Genomic DNA, 23,278 nt, shown 5'->3' with positions numbered 1-23,278 from the left:
AATTAGAGTGTGACTTCTCCTTCACTCAGCCTTCTGCTTACCTTGAACCCCTGCAATGAATTACACGCTTGAGTTGAAGCCCCGGAGTCAATACACCAGGACGCAGAAGCTATCAACAGATTGGTTTCTATAACACAAGTTTTGAAATTACCTTTTTTGGATTCCAGGTAGGTAGGACAGTTCCTTTTTCAATGACCGGTCTTCTTGCAGAAGTGACATGCATTCGATGCTTTGTCTTTCTTCTGCTTCTTACCCTTAGTGGCTTTATTCTGAGGCTTCTTTGCCTTCCTCCTTCTCTTGCCTATCTTGCTAGTTTCAACAAGCATAGCTATAGGCTCATCATTTCTAATCAGTTCTTCAACTCTTTGCAACATATTGCTGAGCTCTTGTAAGTTGACATTTAGCTTGTTCATGTTATAGTTCATAATGAACGGATTAAAGGAAGGAGACAAAGAATTAAGGATAGCATCTATCTGGGTCGCAAGGTCTAGCCCGGATCCAAGAGCCTCCAGTTTGTTGATATATCCCATCATCTGAAAACAATGGTCGTGAACTTGTTGGCCCTTGGTCATTTGTGCGGTCATGAACTGTTTCAAGACCTTTTGTTGAGTGGAATGATTCTGTTCTTCATACATCGTCCTGAGACTATCCAATATGTCATTGGCAAGTTCGATCTGATCGAACTGCCTCTGTATCGGGTTGTCCAAGGAGGCAATGATGTAACACCGAGCAAGGGAGTTTTTCTCCTTCCATTCTTGATAGTCTCTCCTTCGGGCCTCAGAAGCCCTATTGCCCGGATGCTCCGGGGCAGGATTCTTTGCCACTTTGTCTATCTTTTCAGAAGCTAGGACCATCATAAGGTTCTTGTACCAGTCGGCATAGTTTGGGCCCTTAAGCTTGTTATCGTCAAAAAGCTTTGCAAATGATCTGTTTTCCATTTTCTGATAAAAGAGCAAACATCAGTCCACAACCTAATTTGATTCATGTTCTTTACATAGATATGGATTTTAATCTACATTCCATTTCCATTTATTCATCTCTTGAGATTTCCCTCATTTCTCAATGACGGAGACTACGGGTTGTCTCTGGAAATGTGGGAAATCACATAGGGTGCATGGAGCCAACTGTTTCAGCTGCATAACCCCACCACCTTTCTATAAAGGATCATATCCACTCATCATATGAGTTTTCCCTTTGGCCTCTGTCAGACAAGGTTCAGAGTCATTTTCAGGTAAACCTTTTTGTCTAGTGAGTGCTCTGATACCACTGAAGGGATGATAGATCCATCGTATGGATGCCCAAAGATTGCGGAATGAGGGGGCGAATTTCAAAAATTTTATCTCCCTTTAACTAGGAATCACATTCCCTATTTAGAAAATCGTATTTTCAATGCTCATTCTTGAACCATAAACTGAACCAGATCTGAACCAAAAGGAGTAGGAGAGGATTATACCTGATACGGAGAAATAGTATCCCCTAACAAAGGTGTTCATGCCCAAGGAAGGAGATGCTGACTGTCGATTCATGCATTTTGCACAGTTGTTCCCCTTTCATAAGGAATCCATTATAAAGGTAGAAATCACCTGTTGACTGTCGATTCATGCATTTTTCCCACACCTTTTGGAAGTCCTCATTTTGAGCGTATAGGTCTTTTAAGCACTCAAAGCCCACAATTTCAACACTAAGAGTCTTGATGAGCGCTACACGTCTACTAAGAGCATCGACCACTGTATTTTGCTGCCCAGCCTTATACCTAATTTTGTATGGGAATTTATCAAGGAAAGCAGACCATCTTGCATGCAGATCACTCCTCAACTGTTTTTGCTTACTGAGATATTTAAGAGCTTGGTGGTCGGTGTAAAGAACAAATTCTTTTGAAATTAAATAATGTTCCCATGTTTTCAATGCTCTAACTACAACATAGAATTCCTTATCATAGGTGGACCACTTCTTCCTGGATTCACATAACTTTTCACTAAAGAAGGCAATGGGTCTCTTTTCTTGGGACAATACAACCCTTATGCCAACTCCACTTGCTTCACATTCAACTTAAAATAGTTTATCAAAACTTGGTAAGGCAAGGACAGGAGCAGTACATAATTTTTCTTTTATGAGGGCAAACACTCAGTGATAGGAGGTACAATACTACTAAAGTGTTTGATAAATCTCCTGTAGAAAGTTGCTAACCCATGGAAATGTCGTACATCCGTGACGTTTGTCGGGGTTGGCCACTCCCTAATGGCTTTCACTTTCTCTTCATCCACCTTAATTCCATCATTACTTATAATGAATCCTAAGAACAACAAATTATCGCTCATGAAAGTGCACTTCTTTAAATTAGCATATAATTTGCTTTCCCTTAATGCTTTTACTACCTCCCTGATATGTCCCATGTGCTCAATGATAGATTTGCTGTAAATCAAAATATCATCAAAATATACCACAACAAATTTACCAATAAAAGGGCACAGTACCTGATTCATTAGCATCATGAAGGTGCTGGGTGCATTGGTTAGTCCAAAGGGCATGACTAACCATTCGAACAGTCCATCTCTAGTTTTGAAGGCAGCCTTCTATTCGTCTCCGGAATGGATTCTGATTTGATGGTACCCACTCCTAAGATCAATTTTTGAAAATACTACAGCTCCATCAAGTTGATCTAGCATGTCGTCCAACCTAGAAATGGGGAATTTGTAGCCAATAGTGATTTTATTAATAGCCCTATTGTCGACACACATCCTCCAACTTCCAGCCTTTTTGGGTGTTAACAATGCTGGTACTGCGCAAGGACTCATACTGACTTGAATATGCCCATTTTCAACAATTCTTCTACATTTTGAAACTCATCAAGTTGTCCTTGCACTTCCATTGGAATTTTATTTTCCTCCAGTGTCTCATTCATATTTTCTCCCTTCACTACCAACAAGTGGACCTCGCGGGTATCCTTACATTTTTTTACAAATTCAGCATGGTGATGTGTAGTAAGGAAATTTTTCTCTTATGCTTTTGGGGCATTCTTTTCTGCCATAGGTAATAAGGTGTAGCGTACACCATTTTTCTCGAGTTAGTAGGTATTCTTCCTACCTAGGTGTTTTGCATCTGTATCAAACTGCCAAGGCCTACTTAACAAAATATGGCAAGCATCCATATCTACAATATCACAATATACCTCATCAGAGTACTTACCAATGGAGAATGAGACCTTGCAGCATTCCTCCACCCGTACACCACCGACTTCCTTGATCCACTCAATTGTGTATGGGTTTGGATGTTTTTCATGAAGTAGTTGCAATTTCTGTATGACATCCCTACAAATAATATTTTCCTGATTGCTACTATCAATAATTAAATCAAATAATTTACCCTGTACAGTACATCTAGTGCGAAACAGTCGGTGTCGTTGAGTGGTATCTTTGCTTCTTTGGGACAACATTAATTTTCTCACAACATAGGTGTATTCTTCATATTCATTGGGACCTTCTTTGTCATCTCCATCAGGTCCACAATATACTTCATCTTCAATATCTTCTTCCTCCTCCCTCTCTACCATGTTAACTGCCTTCCTTCTGGGACAGTCACTAGTCCTATGCCCAACTTCATTGCACTTAAAGCACTTAAAAGGAGCAGGTTTTGCATAGGGATTACTGGGTTTAGGAGGGTTGGAAGGGTTACCTCGAGTATTTCCTCCCGTGGTGGCCTTACCAGCGTTAGCTGTACTCGACGGGTGGAAGGGTTGTTTTCCTGGGGTTGATTTGTTGTTGTCGACTGCTGTCGGTCTGTTGTCACTCCCACTGTACCGTCGATAATTATCACCTCGGGTCCTTTCTTGGAACATTAATTCAGCCTCCAGAGCTAGGTTCCTTGCTTCCTGTACACTAAGAACCATCTGGACGCCAATTTTGTCCCTGATATCCGGTCTCAAACCGCTTAGATAACGGGCTGTCTACTGGTTATCACTTTCAAATAGCTGATTTCATTCAGCCAATCAAAAAAATTCAAATGTATACTCATTGATGCTTCTTGATCCCTGTGCACACCGCTGATATGATTCAAACATATATTGCTTATAATTAGGGGTAAAAATCTACCTCTTATTAGTTGTTTCATGCGCCTCCAAGTTCGAACATGACCTCTTCCTTCTCTGATCCGGGTCTCTCTCATCCATTCCCACTAGACAGATGTGCCTCCCTTCAGTCGGAAAGCTACTAGTTTCACCCTTCGTTCTTCCGGGATCTCCATGTACTCGAACAAACGATTGACCTCTGTAATCCAATCTAGAAGGCCCTCTATATCTAGATCCCAACTAAAAGTAGGAATATCTACATTAAGTTTAAATTCATCATTATTCCGACGGGGATTGAAATTACCGGGGTTGCGCCAATTCTTGTCGTTTTTGCCGTCGTCGGGAATAACTAGAGCAATGCCGAATTCTGGCTTGCCGTCACTATCATCATCAAGAACAGGATGCCGAGGTACATGATTGACGAGGGGTCTACCGTGGTTGTCTCCTTCGATTGGGTACGGGTTCTCCCAGTTCCTTGGAACATCCTCCCGCAACAAGGTCCGCAGTTGTCCAGCGATCTCTGCCAACTGCTGCTCGATGTTATGTGTGACTGTGCACTGCTCTTCGATTACTCTCCAAACAGCTTGTAACCCCTTATCTCCGTCACGGGGTGGGTTGCGACTGCTACCATCTTGGTTGGCCATTGGACTGGGTGAACTCCCATTTTGATACCACCTGACGCTGCATGGAAACAATGAAAACTGGGCTGGCTATGCAAGCACCGAGCGAACACAAGACTTCGTAGTGAAGCCGAGTAGACTAGACATGAATCTCTTAGAAGAGAGAGAAAAGTTGGCAAAAATCTTGAATGTCTATATTAATTGGGAAATAGCAGTATTTATAATACATATGGAAAATTGTAGAGTAAATAGGAAAGAAAAAGTTGTAATTGATCTAAACATCTAATCTTCTAGCTAGGATCGAAGTCTTCTTTGCTATTGCCTTGATCTCCACCGTCCGATCTCCCTGGGTCTATCCATGCATGGGTTATCCTGTCTTCTTGGAATTATCTTGAATTATCCTTATCCTGCATGCATGTACCTCTTATCTTATGAGCTGTCGCCTAGTTGATGAGATGGTCCTCCATCAAGAGTTGTCTTGCCTAGGCCACCCATACCCACCACCGAAATTACTCCAAGGCTTGATTGACCCTCCACAAGCCACCCAGTGATTTCTTCCTTGGGCTTTTCAATCCCTACCAGATCGGCTTCATGCAACAGAAGGGCATCTTCTCGGATATCATGGAACATGGCACCTGATGAAGAACTTGAACTTGGAGCTTGTTCTAAGCTTTTGAGTTTATATCGCTTTCTCCTCTGGGATACATTCTGTATTTGGGCTTTAATGTCTTGTATCTGAGTGGCCAGTGACTGGCGTGTTTTAAAGTTCTTGATGAAGCGGCTGATCTTGTGAATATAGCTGATGATGAATCCATGTGATTGATGTTCTCCTTCTTCTGCAAAGCCAAACATGAACTCATCAAGGACATCTTCCATATCATAAGCCACTTCTCTGACATCCTTTACCCATAATTTTACAGCTTCTTCGGTTTCAGACCTTGCATCTGCATCTTTCAGGAATGCTTTCATGGTCCTCAATTCAACAACAATGCTCTTAACTTCTTTGCGCAGCCCTTTCAATAACTTCACCTTCGCCTCTATCATGGCCAAAAGGTGGTCGAGAAGAAATGATACGGCGCTCTCTGCCATTTCTCTGCTTTGGCTCTTAGAAAATTTTATGTTTTTTTGGTACAACTCTCACTCACAGGAAGTTTCATCTACCTTGATTTGTAGCTTCTATTATATACACCAGTCTAGCTAGTTGATGAAAGTAATAGAATTTTGCACAGGGCAAAATCCATGCAAAGAATACAAGAAAAGGATCAATTCCAAAAGGGGCAATTCTTAAACAAGACTTCGCATTTAATTTGCTTCTTATTTCATTTCTAAGTACTCATCTATCTTTAGACTGAATAAATCCTATTCGAATATGGATAGGGCTCGTAGTTCAGTTCAGAATTCAGATGGTTTGTTGTAATTTCTCCTTGGAAATTTTGAATGCAGAATACACATTAATTTTATAATCTATAGATTAATTATTACAATTAAGTCTAATTAAGTCAGATTAATGCATGATCTCGCCCATAATTATAGTGCATATAAATCTTGTTATTTCACTGTAGTACGCAAGTAGCTTTCATATGTAATGTGTATATATATGGTTTTTAATTTACGAGAGGAATTTTGATTTAGATGGTGTTTGGTTCCGTTTGCATTTATTCATTAAACATTTTGTATTTGTGTGATTGTAAATCCAAGAAACATATTTAATGAGGGCGTTTATGACACGTAAATGCCATTAGGCACCACATCAGTAAAATGCCAATAAACGTGTTATGTTTGTGTCTTGAATTCTTTGTGGTGATCTGCTTCACAAATCCGCTCGTAGTTCAGTTCAGATTTCAGATGGTTTGTTGTAATTTCTCCTTGGAAATTTAGAATGCAGAATACACATTAGTTTTATAATCTATAGATTAATTATTACAATTAAGTCTAATTAAGTCAGATTAATGCATGATCCCTCTTGATCTCGCCCATAATTACTAGTGCATATAAATCTTGGTATTTCATTGTAGTACGCAAGTAGCTTTCATATGTAATGTGTATATATGGTCTTTAATTTTAGAGAGGAGAACTACATTTGGAATTTTGATTTAGATGGTGTTTGGTTCTGTTTGCATTTATTCAGTAAATATTTTGTATTTGTGCAATTGCAAAACCAAGAAATATATTTAATGAGGGCATTTATGACACATAGGTGCCCACATCAGCAAAATGCCAATAAACATGTTATGTTTGTGCCTTGAATTATTTGTGGCGATCTGCTTCATGAATCCGCTTTGAATTAATTTGAGAAAAACTTGAAGGCAAAATTTCATAATGATTTGTGGTGGATGCATAGGGCGGTATGAACCTGACCCATATTCATCTTATAGGTCCGAACCGAATACGAAGAGTGATGTATTTTGGGGGTTTTCTCTCTTGTATACAGATGTTTGAGTCTTGTGAGAGAGTAAGTGAGACATTGGGTGTATTTGGGGCTTAGGGTTTTCTATGAGAGCACAACTCTGTATTTCTTCTTCATTACCTACTTCATAGTAGTTTCTGTTCATCCTTCGCCCATGGACGTAGGCTATAAGCTGAACCACGTAAATTTGTGTGTTCTCTATGCTTGCTTTTTCTTTATCTCCATTTTATTTTCATTGGAGTGCCATTTTCAAATATGTTTTCTTGGGTTTTCCTACAACAAAATGCCTACCCATTTCTAAAAGCTCTAAAATGAGACTTCCTGAAACGAGAAAGGCGCACAGAGACCATTTGCAAATTTTGATACACACAAATGCAACTAATGAAGCATTTGTTGATGAGACACCTATGTGGCACCGTCAATAAATATTACTCAATAAATTTAAACGGAACCAAACATATACTTATTCAAGAAGCAGAGACTAGATTTGGAACTGAAATACATAGACAATAACGTATATTGAATGGGCAATTCATTAACAGAAAAGCAAAGTAAAGGCGGAAATAAAAAGAAGTTACGATTTATGAACAATTCTTTTCTTCGTCATTAATTTGGGAGATTAGGTTACATTCCATCTTCTCTTCTGCAATAAGGCTAAAGGCATCTCTTGTGCCTTGCACAATAACAAAGTAAAGGGCTGCTCCTTTCCTTTAACAAGATAAAGAAATAACAAGAATTTTCTTCCTTTTGACTCTTTTGACTGGGTTGGAATCGAGAATAGAGATGGTCCAAAGCATTTAATTTTCTTCCTTTATAGGCCAGCAGTGCAGTTGTTGGAGCAGTAGCTTCAGATTGGCTTCCTTCATTTCCTCAGCTTATTGAGAATTGATTGCTTGTGCTACTCGTGTATCTGCTTTTATCTTGTCCATAAGCAATTCCCCAATTCAAAGCCTCTTTTAGTTTGCAGTGCACAATTTAATATGGATACAAATTTTGCACCTAGTTCGTCCCCATCCGGCCGATTTAAATGGACGGCCCCTTCTGATTTAGAAAAAGATAAGTGGTTTTTGGCTCGTGAGTGATTTTAGAGGGTCTCAGTCAATAATTTGACAGCCCGGGTCTGTGGGTTATTAACCACATCAATCGTTTTTGACTCATGAGTGATTTTAGGGTAAAATGAAATAAGTTATTTAACCAATTCCTCGGTTAACTGGTCTGACCATCCGGTCTGATCTAGTTTTCAAAACCCTAATTATGGCTACGATAACGTTGTTTGTTATAGAAACCAATGGCAGAATTGAGGAGGGAAAAAGGAAATAAGGGAGAAAGTGAAGGGCAATTTTGTCTATTTTGTAAAATACGGTGGCAGGTTAAAGCTGTCACTCGACTACAGAAATCCAGAACCCAAATCTAATTAAAAATTCAGAGAAGTACGGATTTGCCCAATGCAGATTTCTGATTTCTACAGCAGAGTTATAAGCATTGAAAATGAAAAGGTCAATAACCCACATTCTATACATCAATGCCAGCCCATAAATTGGTATCAATTCCGAACTGGCACCAATCCCAACAGTACTTTGAATCTACAAATTCTGACCCTGGGCTGAACTTTCATTGTTGAGTGAATTACATGCTCTCACAATATACCTGGAGGTGACATAAGCCATGTAATGAGCGGAACTCAGTTAAATGCATATGGTCCTTACTTTTTCTTATCCTCATTTTCTGGTGTCTGCATTTGGTTTGAATTCAAGTGTGCCAACCTGGATAAACGACCAATCACGGACGGATGCCAAAACCATTCTCAAATGTTCATTGAACGTGTTTACAATGTTATACCTATCTCATCCCAACCCCTGTATTTGCACAATACTGTAATGAAAGGCCTTGGTTCTTCAAAAATCAAAAGTCTAAATCTAGCAAATCCTTATATGGGTCTTCAAACTTAGATTGGCCTGGCACTGATTCCACGAGAAGGTTGCATGTGAAGTCCACTGAGCTTAGCATCAAAAGCCTACCGGCCGGTGAGCGGGTTGTTTCTACATGAGATGCCGAATAAGATAAGCAACTCAATTTTCATTTAGTTATGGTTTCAACGAAAAGACATACGAGGTTTGAATAGGTTTCCTTCCCTTTCCCTACTTTTTCCTTCAAACCAAACAATTAATCCCACTTGCTTGTACTTAACTATATATATCAACCTTTATTATTAAACCTTAAATCACAGTATACGGTATAAAATTTCTATGCTGAAATATGTATTTTCGATGCCTACATGTATTTTGTACATGAGTTATATTTTGTTGCACCGAAGAGAATGAAAATGATAAAAAGAAAGAAAAAAAAAATTCATGTAATTGGGACAAGGATTAGACGATTATGATGAAGATGGCATGAACCCTGTTTTAGACATTCCAGTCTATTCAGTGTCATATCCATTGTGTGAAATCAATTAGTAGCACTTAAATCATTAATCAATTCATAATGGATCTGAATCTATGATCTATATTATATTTAAAAGGGTGGAAGCAGTGTGAACCTTTTTTGGACTAAAATCACCCTTTATTTCTCCGTTTCAGAAAGGGCATAACAGTTATTTGATTATATCTTCCATGTCAGTTTTAATGGCTAATATAATGGCCATATTTGTGTATTTAATCTATTTCTAATTGTAAGAGTTGAAAATGTAATTTTAATTATTATTATCTAGCTCATTTAATCCCCTCTCATTAAGTCTTGTACTTGAGGTATTCAATCCCATTTTCTGTTAATAAATATCACATTTTTAAGTTATTTTGCACTAATAAATGCTATTAATTAGATCTATGTCAATGTTTTTAACAATATAAACTCATATATTTTAAAACTGGCTAAAAAACAAAACTATTCTTTATTCAAGTGGTGGCTAAAAAAATCAACAATCTGAATCTCTCTAAATCTCCATGTTTGTCATCAGCATTGCTACAATGTTGTTTGCTCGCTTCTTACATCTTGCTCATCTCTCTAAATCTCTCTAAAATCCCTGATCATTTACTTCATTGGTGTAACTCAGATTTTAATATAAGATCGATGTTTAATCTATTATCTTTTGCATTGATTTTTTGATTTCTTCATTGGAAGTGCAATTTTTTTTTCCTTTTTTGCTGTTGCAACTTAAAAGGAATCAATGGAATGAAAAAACTCAAAATCAAAATGGGAAAACAAAAAACCCTAACTAATTTTGGCCATCGGGAATAACCAAACAAGATTATGAAATATGAAAATTTATTTTTCCAATTTTTTCTAATTTTTTTAAAATAAATAAAAAATTTGGAATTAGTTTGAAAGCAACCTAATAGCCATTAACTAAGTTGAATATTATTTGTGTAATAATATCTAATAATTTATTAACAAAATATTCATAAATTAATGATAAATATTAAGATATTAATAATTAAATATTGATAAAAAGCAAAATTATTATTTATTTAATAATAATAATTAATTCAAATAAAATATTAATATAATAGAATTAAATAAATAATAAAATATAAACATATTAATTATTCAATAATAATAAATTAATTTTCAAATAATAAACAAAAATAATAGTTTATTTACAAATAATAAAAATAATAATAATAATAATAACAACAACAATATATTTATAAATTAATGATAAATATTAAGGTATTACTTATTAAATTTTTAAAAAATAATAATAACAAATTACTAATTAAATAATAATTATATATTCATAAAATATTAATATAATAATGAATAGGCGACTACAAAATTGAAAATTTTTAGTTGATTCCAATTCCAATTCCAACTCCAAATGGAGCAAACAACAACAACAACAACTGGAATCCAATTTCAATTCCTGATTGAACCAAATAGGCATCAGGAAGAGGAAGAAGAAGAAGAAGAACAACAACAACAACAACAAATGTATTAATTATTAAATACTTAAAAAATAATAATAATAAATTACTAATTAAATAATAATTATATATTCATAAAATATTAATAAAATAATGAATAGATGAATACAAAATTGAAAATTTTTAGTTGATTCCAATTCCAACTCCAAAAGAAGCAAACAACAACAACAACAATCAGAATCCAATTTCAGTTCCTGATTGAACCAAATATGCATCAGGAAGAAGAAGAAGTAGAAGAAGAAGAAGAAGAAGAAGAAGAACAGTAATAATAATAGTAATAATAATAATAATAATAATAATAATAATAATAATAATAATAATAATAATAATAATAATAATAACATATTCATAAATTGTTGATAAATACTAAGGTATTAATTGTTAAATACTTAAATAATAATAATAACAAAATACTAATTAAAGAATAATTATATATTCATAAAATATTAATAAAATAATGAATAGACGAATACAAAATTGAAAAATTTTAGTTGATTCCAATTCCAACTCCAAATGAAGCAAACAACAACAACAACTGGAATCCAATTTCGATTCCTCATTGAACCAAATAGGCATCAGGAATAAGTGATTTCGATTTCAATTTCCGGGCATTTTGATTCTAGTTCTAGTTCTGATTCCAATCCTATCCTTGAACCAAATGGACCCTTATTAGATTGATGAACTCATGCTGTAATGGGAGGTAGTTTGAACTTCTAAGAAGAGTACTCTACTCCATTAATGATTCAAGGCCTGCTTGGTTTCTTGGAATTGGAATTGAAACAATCCATTTCTGGTTCCAAATGTATGTTTAGTATGAGATTTCCCCAAATAACTACTCTGAGGGCTGAGCATTCGGTTTATTCAGTTAAAGACTGAAGTGAATAAACCAAAATTTCATAAACCAAAATAAAAAGTGAACACCAAACCAAAACTGGCATTTTCGGTTATTTTGGTTAAAACCAAATTTCATTAACATACATAAAATATTATATATTATAATATATAATTTGTAATATATATTTATATATAATATATTAATATATAAGTATATAGTATATTATATATTATATGCTATATATTATATAGGGTAAATTCCATATTAGTACCCTATACTTTGAGGCTAGTGTCACTTTAGTACCCGAACTCCGAAATTGTTAACAGATGTTAATTGACATGTGAAAGGACAAAAATGCCCTTTGGGTGTCATATGATTTTCATTATCAACCAACCATATTGAACAATGTCCTAGCATCTTATCAATATATTGTCATAGGACAATTACAAATTCTCATCTACCACGTTTGTAGCCCATGTCAATGGTAAAGACAATAGTAATAATAAGATAATATGATAAAAATAGTAAACTATTGAATTAATAATAAGATAATATTAATAACAAAACATTATATTAATAATAAAAATAATAAACTATTAAAAATAGTAATAAGATAATAGTACTATAATAAAACATTAATAAAGTAATAATAACAAACAAAGATATTAATTAGTAAATATAAAAATGATATTAATCATAAAATATAAATAAAATAATAATACAATATAATTAAAGAAATAATAGTACAATAGTCATAAAAAACTCATGAAATAATAATATAACATTAATAATTAAATAATATTAATAATACAACAATAAAAATAAATTAAGAATACATTAATAATTAAAATAATAAAAAATACTAGAAAAATATTAATAAAACAGTAGTGTTATAATAAAATGTTTGTAAATTAACAATAAAAAGCAAAGATATTATTTATTAAATAGTAATCATAATAACGATTAATTACAAATAAAATCTTAATATAATATAATTAAAATAATAATAAAATACTAACCTATTAATTATTAAATACTAATAAAAACAATTATAATAAAATAATAAATAGACTAATAAAAAATTAAGATTTTTTGGTTCATTCCATTTCCAACTCCAACTGCAAATTAAATGAACCAAACAATAATAGAATCTGATTGCCATTATAGGCATAAAAAATAGGTGGTTCCAGTTCCAATTTCAATGTTGATTCTGATTCCAATCCCGTCTTTGTCTGCAAATCAAAAGGACCCTCAAGGCCTCAAGTCTTTTCCATGGAATTTGTGGTGCGAAAAAGCAAAAGATTAAAGAAAGAGACGAAAGGAAAGGTTGTCTTTGCTACAAGACAAAGAACCGCACATGGGTGTGTTTCCATTTACTTTTTGGGTGGATCGTGATCACATGAAAATTATGTTGTGGGCCAGATTCATGGGCACTCCCTAAGGACACACCTCAAGACTCTCCTCCTTATCTACTATCGGCACATGTTAGTTTATACGAGTGCGTAAATTTCAAAACTTGATAGTTACACTGCATTTATTGCCTTTAATTTACCTTGCACAATTCAACTAACCTGTTAACTTGAATGTTGGAGTTCTAAGCCTAGATATCAACCAAGGCTCTTTGACCTGCCTTTTCCTTGTAAGTTTTCACTTTATTTTTGGATCAAAGTTCAAAGTATCGATATATATTGGCCCGTATCAGTCAATACGTATCGTTCTAGGATCCCTCCGATACATTTATAGGTCTGACCGGTTCAGAGGGTAGAGGAGACTTAAACTAATTCCTCTGAACCGGTTGTGAAAAAAATAAAAAAAAAAGTCTGAACACTGTATCAGTTCACCCATACCGATGTATCGGGCATATTGATATTTTGAACCTTGATTTGGACCAAACTCCAGCCATAAAAACCTAATAGATCTATTTCTTATTTGGTTACTTTGTTCATCAGCATTAAGAGTTCAATATAAAAATCCATATTGAATATGGGCCAAATTCAGATTGAGTTCTGTTATTGAATTGTATTAATAATCAAATTCAAAATAACCGTAAATTTATATAATTTCTTTTATTATTTACACATATGTGTATGCATGTAGATATAGCTAGTCAGACTCAGATCCTAGACTGAATAAGGTAATATCTGCATATGATCTCATTATCTATACTACTTATAAAAATGTGAATGGGTCTTATTTTTTTGAATTTTTATTGGACAGAATTTACCCCTTCATCTTGAGCTATCATGGGGGAAAATTTATATTTTAATAAAAAAACATTAATTGAGACAATAGACCAAATGAACAACATTTATGAAAAGAAAGTTTAAGACCCCATCTATACTACTATTAAAAGTGTGAATGGGAGTAGAATTTTTTGTTTGATTAAAATACCCCAATTTTTATTTTTATTTTTAATTTGGTCCCCCTCTCATTGTAATGATGGAAATGTAATTTGAACAACTATTATTTTTTTCATCCAAATCCTTCTCATTAACTCTTATATTTAAGGTACATAATAACTACCAATAATAGTCATCAAATCCTTTTCTTGATTAGAATACCCCTATTTCTAAATTTAGTCTCTCCAATTATGAAAGCATAAAATGTAATTTGAACTACTACAGTTTTTCTCATTCAATTCCCTCTCACTAAGTTTATATTTAAAGTATTAACTCTTATATTAATTGACCATATTTTAAAAAAATAAGTGTGCCAAAGAATGATGATAGATATAAAATACAAATTTAAAATCAATACAAAACAAAGTTGATTTCGTGTTTGGTAAAGTCAATAATTCAACCTTTTAGGTTAAATGTGTAAACCCTTGATATCAAAATTCAATAATAATAAAAATTAATTAAAAAAATGAAATCAAATAAAAGTATAAAAAGTACAAAAAATAATTTTAGAAGACATTTGGACACATATCTAATATCATATATTTATCATATTAAACAAAAATAAACATGATAAACAAGAATAAAATTATAAAAAATTTTGAAAACATATTCTTATTATCATCATCATAAAATGTTATTACATGCTTCTTTGCATACACTTACTAATATATATTAAACATATCTATGTTTCGAAGTATAAATCTGATCGATTTTTTTTTTCCATAAAAAAAATCTGATCGGTTTTTTGCAAACTAGTCACGAGAATCTGAAATATTCAAACGGTCTTGGACTTTCTGACTCCATTGACACTCATACATGTAACAAGTATCGGCATTATATAGTGAAATCCAGCTTCTATCAACCATAAATCGTCTGGCTCCCTCTGAAGTATTCGGTTCATCTCGGGTTTATCAAGTAATTCACAAATAATAACGAAAAATCTAGAAGTAACATAACAAGAAATTACATCTGAACGCCCATAAAATTCAATTATAAGGGGAAAGCGATGAGAAGGGTTTTAAGGTTGAGATAGAAGGTTCATCATCTTTGGGCGTGGCTTACACTTTGCTTTCAAGGCCTGGGCTTTGGGCAGGGTGAGTCCCCCAGCTCCTTCGGTCATGTCCACAAGGTCGTCACCAACCCTCTCCCACTCGAAGCACTGAATAAGTGAGCCCAAAGCTAGCCCAACCACGCGCTCAGCCAACCCATCCCCGGGACAACCTCTCCTTCCCGATCCAAACGGCATTAGCTTGAACCCATCTCTTCGCCCTTCAAGCCCTTCAAATCTCTGTGGTTTGAATTTTCGGGGTTCCTCCCATATTTTAGGGTCGTTGTGTATGGCCCACAAGTTCACTAGCAGCATGGTGCCACGTGGGATGTCGAAACCTCCTATAACACAGTCCTCTGATGACTCATGGGGCATAAGCAGGGGGCCCGCTGGATACATCCGAAGTGTTTCGTTGATGATACAGCGGAGATAGGGGAGCTTGGATAGATCGGATTCATCGAGCAATCGGCCTTGTCCAACATGATTGTCTACCTCGTCCTGGGCCTTCTTGAGGACGTCTGGATGGTTGAGCAAGAGTGACATTGCCCATTCCATCGTTCCTGATGATGTGTCGGTTCCAGCTGCTATCATGTCCTGTAAAGGGTAACCTTATTAGTTACCATTTTCTGCATCGACCTTAGCTAATCAATCAAGTTGGCCCAACTTTTTGATATAGTAACAAAATGTTTATTTTCTATCTATAAATTGCTATTCTAAATTAGGGGTATTTATTATTTGGTTCAAACTGCATAATCCAATTGAATCAAATCAAATTTGCGATTTGATTCCATCTATACCTGAAACTATATATGGTGTAAATATATAAACCAGCTCCTGAGTTGGTGAAAGGGAGGAGGGAGGAAAAAAAATCTACCAGAACCAAGCTTTTGATGATGTCGTCCGTGTGATATTCAGGCTCTGCTTCTTGGAGGGACAACAAAACGTCAATCAGCGTCTTCTTTCTCTCACCAGATTCAGAACTAGAGCTAGAAATGAAAGAGTCATCGGTCTTCATCTTCTTATGCTCTTCGATTAGTTCTTGCATAAACTCGTCCCTCTTCTGGTGCAGCCTCATCAGCCTCTTTTGTAACCGGTTGAACCCAACCCATCTTAAAGCCGGCATGTAATCTCCGATATGCGTTGCCGCAAATAGATAAAAAGTCTCCGTCACAATATCATGCAAACGCCTTGTTTTCTCTGATTCCTCCTCCACGTTCTCTCCGTAATACCGCTTTCCGGCTACCATCATCATTATCATATTGAGAGTTAACTCAAAAAACACCAATTTCATATCTACCTCCTTGGTACCAGAGGAGGCAAGCCGTAGGATCATTGATCGAACCTCGTTGGTGCGTGAGCGGGAAAACATCTGAAGACGATTGGTGGAGAAAACCTCGAGGCTGCTGATGCGTCTGAGATTGCGCCAGTGGTTGCCATACGAGGCCGAGCCTATGCTTAAATAGTTATAACCTATATATTTTCCGGCAAGGAGGCGAGGACGGTTCGCAAAGAGGATGTCGTTCGTGGTAAGGCATTCCTCGGCCGCGGAAGGGGAAGAGACGAGGAGGACAGGGCGGGAGCCGAACCTGAGGAGTAAAATCGGGCCATATCGGTTGGAAATATCGGCAAGAGTTCGGTAAAGAGGGTGCTTGAATAGGTAGAGATGACCGATAATGGGTAGGGCGAGAGGGCTTGGTGGGAGTTTCCACTTCTTAACGAGTCGATATTTGGAGAGTAAAAGGAAGCCGAAGAAGAACAACACAAAGTAATACAGCAAAATCTCCATATCTGATATTGCGAATTATGTAATTGGATGTGCATTAGGCGCTGCTGCTGTTGCTAAATATCAATTTCATTATTACGGAAGCACCGTTAGAGAAGAATCCCACCAAAACGTGTTCGAATAGGGTACTCAAATAGGGCTGGAAGGGTTTTGATGTGGGTTAGCATGGTCCAGCCACGTAGGGCTAGTAACTATTCGGTGTATCGTCAGGGCCTACCACCATCCCGTTATAAATAAGAGCCAATTACTTACCCGTCAAACATTAATTATGGGAGATATGGTGCATCCGAGGACCTTTCTCCCCAGCTTCGTATCTCGTACAGACCCTCTTCTTCTTCGGATATCCACCCCGACGTCTCTCATACTGTTTTGCAGTGCCTCAAGTCACCAGGGACTAATCCTCACCTCGGTTTACCGTTCCTTAGGGTCTTCACACCATGCTCAAAACTTGAAAAATAAATTTATCTCGTTGCCCTCGGTCAAATCGTGCGGCAACAGTTGTCATTTTATCAAAGAAAAAATAAAACCTGAAGGTTTTGAACGGTGAAAGATCTTCCAATCCTCGCAATCTCACCCACTTTCAAAGTGTTGGCTATTTTCTTTATAAAAGACAACATCCTTCCTCCTCACACTTACCTCACAGCAATTGCAACCACTAAAAAAAATACATTTTTAAACTCACCCGCACCCTCTTCCTCTTCACGTTTCGTTTTCTTCCCGCCCTCTCTTCTCAGTCATCCCTCTCTGTCTCTCTCACACACAGTGGCACATCAGAAAATCTCTCTCTCTCTCTCGGTCTCTCTGGCAGTTGCACATCCACATTATTTGATTCACAAGTAAATCTCTCTCTTTGTATTCAATTCCACCTATTAATTTTCTCTCTCTTCTACACCGGACAACACCAATCAATGTATGTAGGGTTTCTTTTTTATCAATTAATGCTGGTGTTATGAAACCTGGGGTTTTAACTAGGTCAGCAGAATGACTGGAATCAAGGATTTTCAAATTCTTGAGCAACCGTAGAAAGAAACATTTGGAATAAAAGAAAATCAGTTTCATTTTTTTTTAATTAGCATTGATAAACTCAAAAATTATATATTCGCATGGGCATACCTTAATCTTCCTTCCAGACTTCTTTGATTTTACTGTATTGCATTTCCAGAGCAACAAGGATATCCAGATGAAAATTAGTTGGTATAAATAAATTCCAAAGAGAATATGTTCCATCGAAGCCATCTTAACTTTCTGGAAATAAGTCCTTATTCCCCATTGATGTCCACTTTATTGAGTTGAAGCGGTCTTAGCCTTTTCATATTTGCAAAGGCTTTTGTTACGAATTTCATTCCCATTGTGTCAGGGTTTTACAGTATGAGGCCTTCAACAGCTTTTTGTTCCCTGAAAGAAAACAAACAACATTGGAGAAGTGTGAGATTCATAGTAAGAAGAGATTCATCTATATATGTATTTTAACTCTTACCATCTTATTTTCCAAAATCTCACGGATTTGAATTTAGAACATGGGCAGTGTGAATTTCATTTTCACTAGAAGATGCGTATATTTAAAATTTACACTACTAGTGAATGCAAATGAGAGAAAAAAAGTACAAACCTTAGTTGCGGAGCCAGGGCTGTGGTAGTCCCCTATGCATTTGATTCACAAACAAGACCGGAATCGGAATCAGAATCATCTATTCCTGATATCTGTTTGGTTCAGTCTGAGTCCTGCTGTTTGATTCAACTGAAAACCGGAATTGGAATCGGACAAAATTTCCAATTCTACCCTTATTAAAAGAAGCCTCATTAGTCCTCGCTATCCATGTTTAACAAAAACTGGTGTAAGAGCTTCAATTGAGATGCCCAGAGTGCAATGATGGCCGAAAAAAGAACTGTTGGATTGCTTTATTAGAGAAGGGAACTTCATGTTGTGTTTGGAATCAGTGTAAAACGTCATATATCGATAATATTTTACATTGAACTATGAAAGTGTTCGTTGCTTTTTGAAAAATGCAATTGGTGAAGAGTGTAAGATTTTATCGGTGTAGTATTTACATTGATAATCGACATAAAACTTTAAGTTTGATAGGTTTTACATCGACTATTGACATAAAACTCCACTCCATCCAAGCATACACAAAACTGAACCAGAGTGAAATTTTAGGTCGATCATGAGTACACTCTCCTTCCAAACATGGACAAAATTGAACCAGTATAATATTTTACACCGTTCTTGATTTACAGCCTAAGCCCGAAGCCCGACCTAATAAAAAAAAAAACAAATTTCCCTATTCAAATTAGAATTAAAAATTCAGATAGTTTTTTTCCTATTTAAATGAACAATGGGCCTACAAGATGGTTTTTCCCCTTTCTTTTATATTTTAAAACATAGTTTTACATTCTTAAATAAAAAAATTTATTCAAATGGACATGATCACATTAGTCATTTTAAGTCTAATATTTGGTCGGGCTAGGCTATTTTGACAAAACCCGAGCTCGGCTCAAATTTATTGTGGGCCGGGCTTTTTGGCTCGAATTTAAGCCCACGGGCCTATAAACATGTTCAAGCCCGTCCAGGGGCTAGGCCGGCCCATTGGGCCACCCGGCCCATGAACAGGTCTAATGGTGACAGGTCGGGATTGGAAAAATCCTTATAGAAGTCCCAACACCCGAAATCGAATTACAAGCCTTAAATGGGCATTTGAGTCTACAAACCATGAGGATAATTGGGCACAAGATCTCAATACTGGTAAACAGTGGCAGTACCTTAAATGATAAAACATAGAGCACAGACTCGTTACACATGGGCCTAGAACCAAACAATCCGGTTTTACAATCATTTTAGTCAAAACTATTTCTGGAAGAAGGTTAGACTCTTAATGGCCAATGGATCATTTTCAAATCTTGGATTCCTAGTCGTCCCCAGTATGAGTGGAAGTTTAACCAAATCAAAATTTGGGTTCAGTTACATGGTATTCCTTATGAAATCATCTCTGAAGACGTAGGCAGACCCGTTTTTGAACGTATTGGTCCAACTTGTCAAGTTACTATGTTTGAGCATAAGTTTTTATTACTATTGATCAACCTCTAAAAATTGAGTGTTTTTTCAATACCACCAATTGGGTTCTTTTCAGATACGAAGAACTTCCTGTTATTTTCTTTCTTTGTGGTAGAGTTGGTCATTTATATTTTATAGCGTTGTTGTTCCCAACCCCTCCCTTATGTCTCTGGACAATCTTATAGCGTAGGTGTTCCCAACCCCTCTCTAATGTCTTTGCACAATCTTATGACCAATTTTTCAATCAAAGAACAATGAGCCTTCCAGGTTCTTGGCTTAAAGCAGAAATTCCCATCCGTCATACCTAGACTCGCCCTTCCTTTCGTAACTTTGTCCAGTTACCCCACCCACCATCTCCAGCTCAACCTCAACCTGTTGCAAATCCAGTCTCCCCATCTCCTTCCCAACCTCAATAGGATCCATCTTCTTCTAATTCTACCCTAGCAAGAATTACTTCTTTTGGATCTATCTCTGATCCCAATTCTTCCCAACCTGCTATGGTACGAGTCTCCGCCAAAACTTTTTAGTTATCTCACCAAGCCCAAGCACACTTTTCTAATCTTTTTTCCTCTGATACTCCTGGGGCTTCCTCGTCCAGAGGTAAATGCCCCTGGTTTGAGTTTCTTGAACATCTGGAAGTGGAATATACTCCCGCTTTGCCTATTTATGACAAACATGAAACCTCTGATCAAAGCAACCAGACTATCCAAATCATATCTATTGTACACCCTGATCAGGATAATGAATATACTCTGCACAATCACACTCTTTCACTTTCTGAACATGAAGAATTTCCTACAAACACGTCAGAAGGGGTTAGTCTTTTTGACTTTTTCTTTACTTTTTATAGGGTAGTGGTGGCTGACCCTGAACAGCCACAAGTTAATCAATATTGATCATGGGCAGTGGTGGTTGAGGGGCTTCTCGTCCCAAGGCAGTTCAAGGACTAAGAATAGTTTTGGTCAAGATGTATAACCTAGACTTTATTTTCGGTAACCAAAAAATTCCTTGAGATAAGATGGAAAATTTAGCAAACTGGTTTCACCATACTAATTCTTATTTAATTCCTCCAAAAGGATGTGTAGGAGGATTAGATATTTTTTGGAAATCAGGTTTTCTGGTATCTACTTTTCTGACTAACTCAATGTATGTCTTTTTGAACATCTCTTCACCTCCTATTTTGGATAACTGGTTATTGGGTTTTATTTATGGACCATCAATTAAAGCACATAGAAATAAGTTCTAATTCCAACTAAATCAACAGTTATTGTCTCTAACCCAACCTGTTTTACTCATAGGCGATTTTAATGAATCTAACTCTGTCTTGCCTCCTGATCCTACTTCATCCAATTATAGTTCTAGACTCACTTCTAGCCAATACCGTAACACGGTATTTAACATCAATCTGATTGAGATTAGCATTCAAGGAGGAAAACTTAGCTGGTCTAAAAAAAAAGACAATCAAGACTTATTTCTAGAACTTTAGATAGAGCCCTTGCTACCCCAGATTAGATTTCTGGTTTCCCTCATGCTATTGTGAATTTTAGATGGGGTTTTGATAATCATTCGTTAATCATAGATACTACCCCTCCTAAACATCCGTTTTCAAAACCATTTAGATTTTATGAAATGTGTTTGATTAATAATTCTTGTAATGAAGTTATCCACCATGGCTGGGAATTACAAACTCAAGGATATGTTGCCTACAATTTGTCTCAAAAGATGAAATCAAATTAAGCCTGACCTTATTTATTGGTGAAAAGTGAAATTCAAAAATCCCCAAAAGAAGTTAAGTGAGTTGAAGCAACAAATTATCTATGTGGAGCAATCTACCCCATGGAATCAATACAACTTTCAACCTTGTATAAACTCTACGATGATACTCAATCACAAATAGAGAGTTTTTGGAGACAATGATCCCGGCAAATCTGGTTGTCATTGGGTGACAAGAACACATTTTTTTTCCATAAGAATACTTTATGCCGACAAAGGAAGAATGAAATACAAGTAGTTAAAGATAGCTGTAATTCTTCGATGACAGATCATAAAGATATCTCGGATGTTTTTTATTTCATATTTTTTAGAGTTATTTTCCCATCAACCTAAATCTGATTTATCTTTTGTGTCAAATCTTTTCACCCCCCTCATTTCAAAGGATGAAAATAACTTTTTAACTGCCATCTCCTTTGAAGATGAAATTAAATCAGCTTTTTTTAGTATTGGTAGTCTAAAATCTCTTGGACCAGATGGAATGCCAACATTAATCTATAAATAGTACTGGGATCTAATGAACTCTAACATTGTAGCTTTTGCTCAGGAGTTCTTTCAGAACAGGAGATTACTTAAAAGTCTTAATCATACTTTCCTTTGTCTAATCCCAAAAGGGTAAATTGTAGTAAGGTCTAGGATTATCGTCCCATCAGTCTATGCAATGTCTTGTATAAAATCATTTAAAAAATTTTGGCTACCAGAATCCTTATGGTGGTGGATAAATGTATTTCCTCGAACCAAGCTACTTTTGCATAATACCATTATAGCTCATGAAATGTTCCATTTCTTAAAACAACATAAATGGGGTACAGGCTATGTGACTATCAAGTTAGATATGGCAAAAGCCTATGACAGATTGGAATGGTCTTTTCTTCTTTAAATACTAAAAGCTTTAAGTTTTTCTGAAAACTTCTATCAAATCACCATAAAATGCATTTTCACGGTCTCCTATTCCATTCTAATCAATGGTACTTCTGAAGGGAAAATTCTTCCTATAAGAGGACTTAGATAGGGGGACCCTTTATCCCCCTATTTATTTATTCTAGCCATGGAATGTCTCACCCGAATGATTGTCAAGGCTGAAAATGACCAACAACTCCAAGGTATCCAAATATCTGATAGAGCTCCCCCCAATTACCTATTTATTCTTTGTAGATGACATTCTTTTTATTTCTGAGAAGACATAGAAGGGAACTAGATAACCTTAAAACTATCCTCCAACAATTCTAGGCTGCCTCAGGACAATTGATCAATTTAGAAAATCTGGAATTTGTTTTAACGAAAACATTCATACTAGTCATCAAAGAATGATTTATTGACAACTTCATATTAAAACCCTTCCTAGAAAGTCTAAATATCTTGGCCTACTGACAGGTTG

The 23,278-nt window shown here is 35.8% G+C and overlaps 1 protein-coding gene across 1 annotated transcript; it reads right to left on the bottom strand.

The window, feature by feature from the left end:
- Positions 1-15,210: 15,210 nt before the first annotated feature.
- LOC148845292 (cytochrome P450 81Q32-like) lies at positions 15,211-17,183 on the bottom strand. The gene is made up of 2 exons (XM_088955335.1): positions 16,170-17,183; positions 15,211-15,889 (listed from the first exon to the last, which is right to left on the bottom strand). The coding sequence occupies exons 1-2, from the start codon at positions 17,079-17,081 to the stop codon at positions 15,266-15,268; spliced, it is 1,536 nt and encodes a 511-aa protein (XP_088811461.1). The 5' UTR covers positions 17,082-17,183; the 3' UTR covers positions 15,211-15,265.
- Positions 17,184-23,278: the final 6,095 nt, after the last annotated feature.

This window comes from Nelumbo lutea, chromosome 7 (assembly GCF_056320005.1).
Source record: "Nelumbo lutea isolate HS-2025 chromosome 7, American lotus-T2T, whole genome shotgun sequence".
In the NCBI taxonomy this organism is placed as follows: domain Eukaryota; kingdom Viridiplantae; phylum Streptophyta; class Magnoliopsida; order Proteales; family Nelumbonaceae; genus Nelumbo; species Nelumbo lutea.
This window is presented reverse-complemented; position numbering and strand designations above follow the sequence as displayed.

Bases quoted from the DNA above. Each gene is read 5' to 3' on its own strand.
- LOC148845292 (XM_088955335.1), bottom strand. From the start codon at position 17,081: ATGGAGATTTTGCTGTATTACTTTGTGTTGTTCTTCTTCGGCTTCCTT. The intron at 15,890-16,169 runs GTAGATTTTTTT...TACCCTTTACAG, and splicing joins TCATCAAAAGCTTGGTTCTG to GACATGATAGCAGCTGGAAC.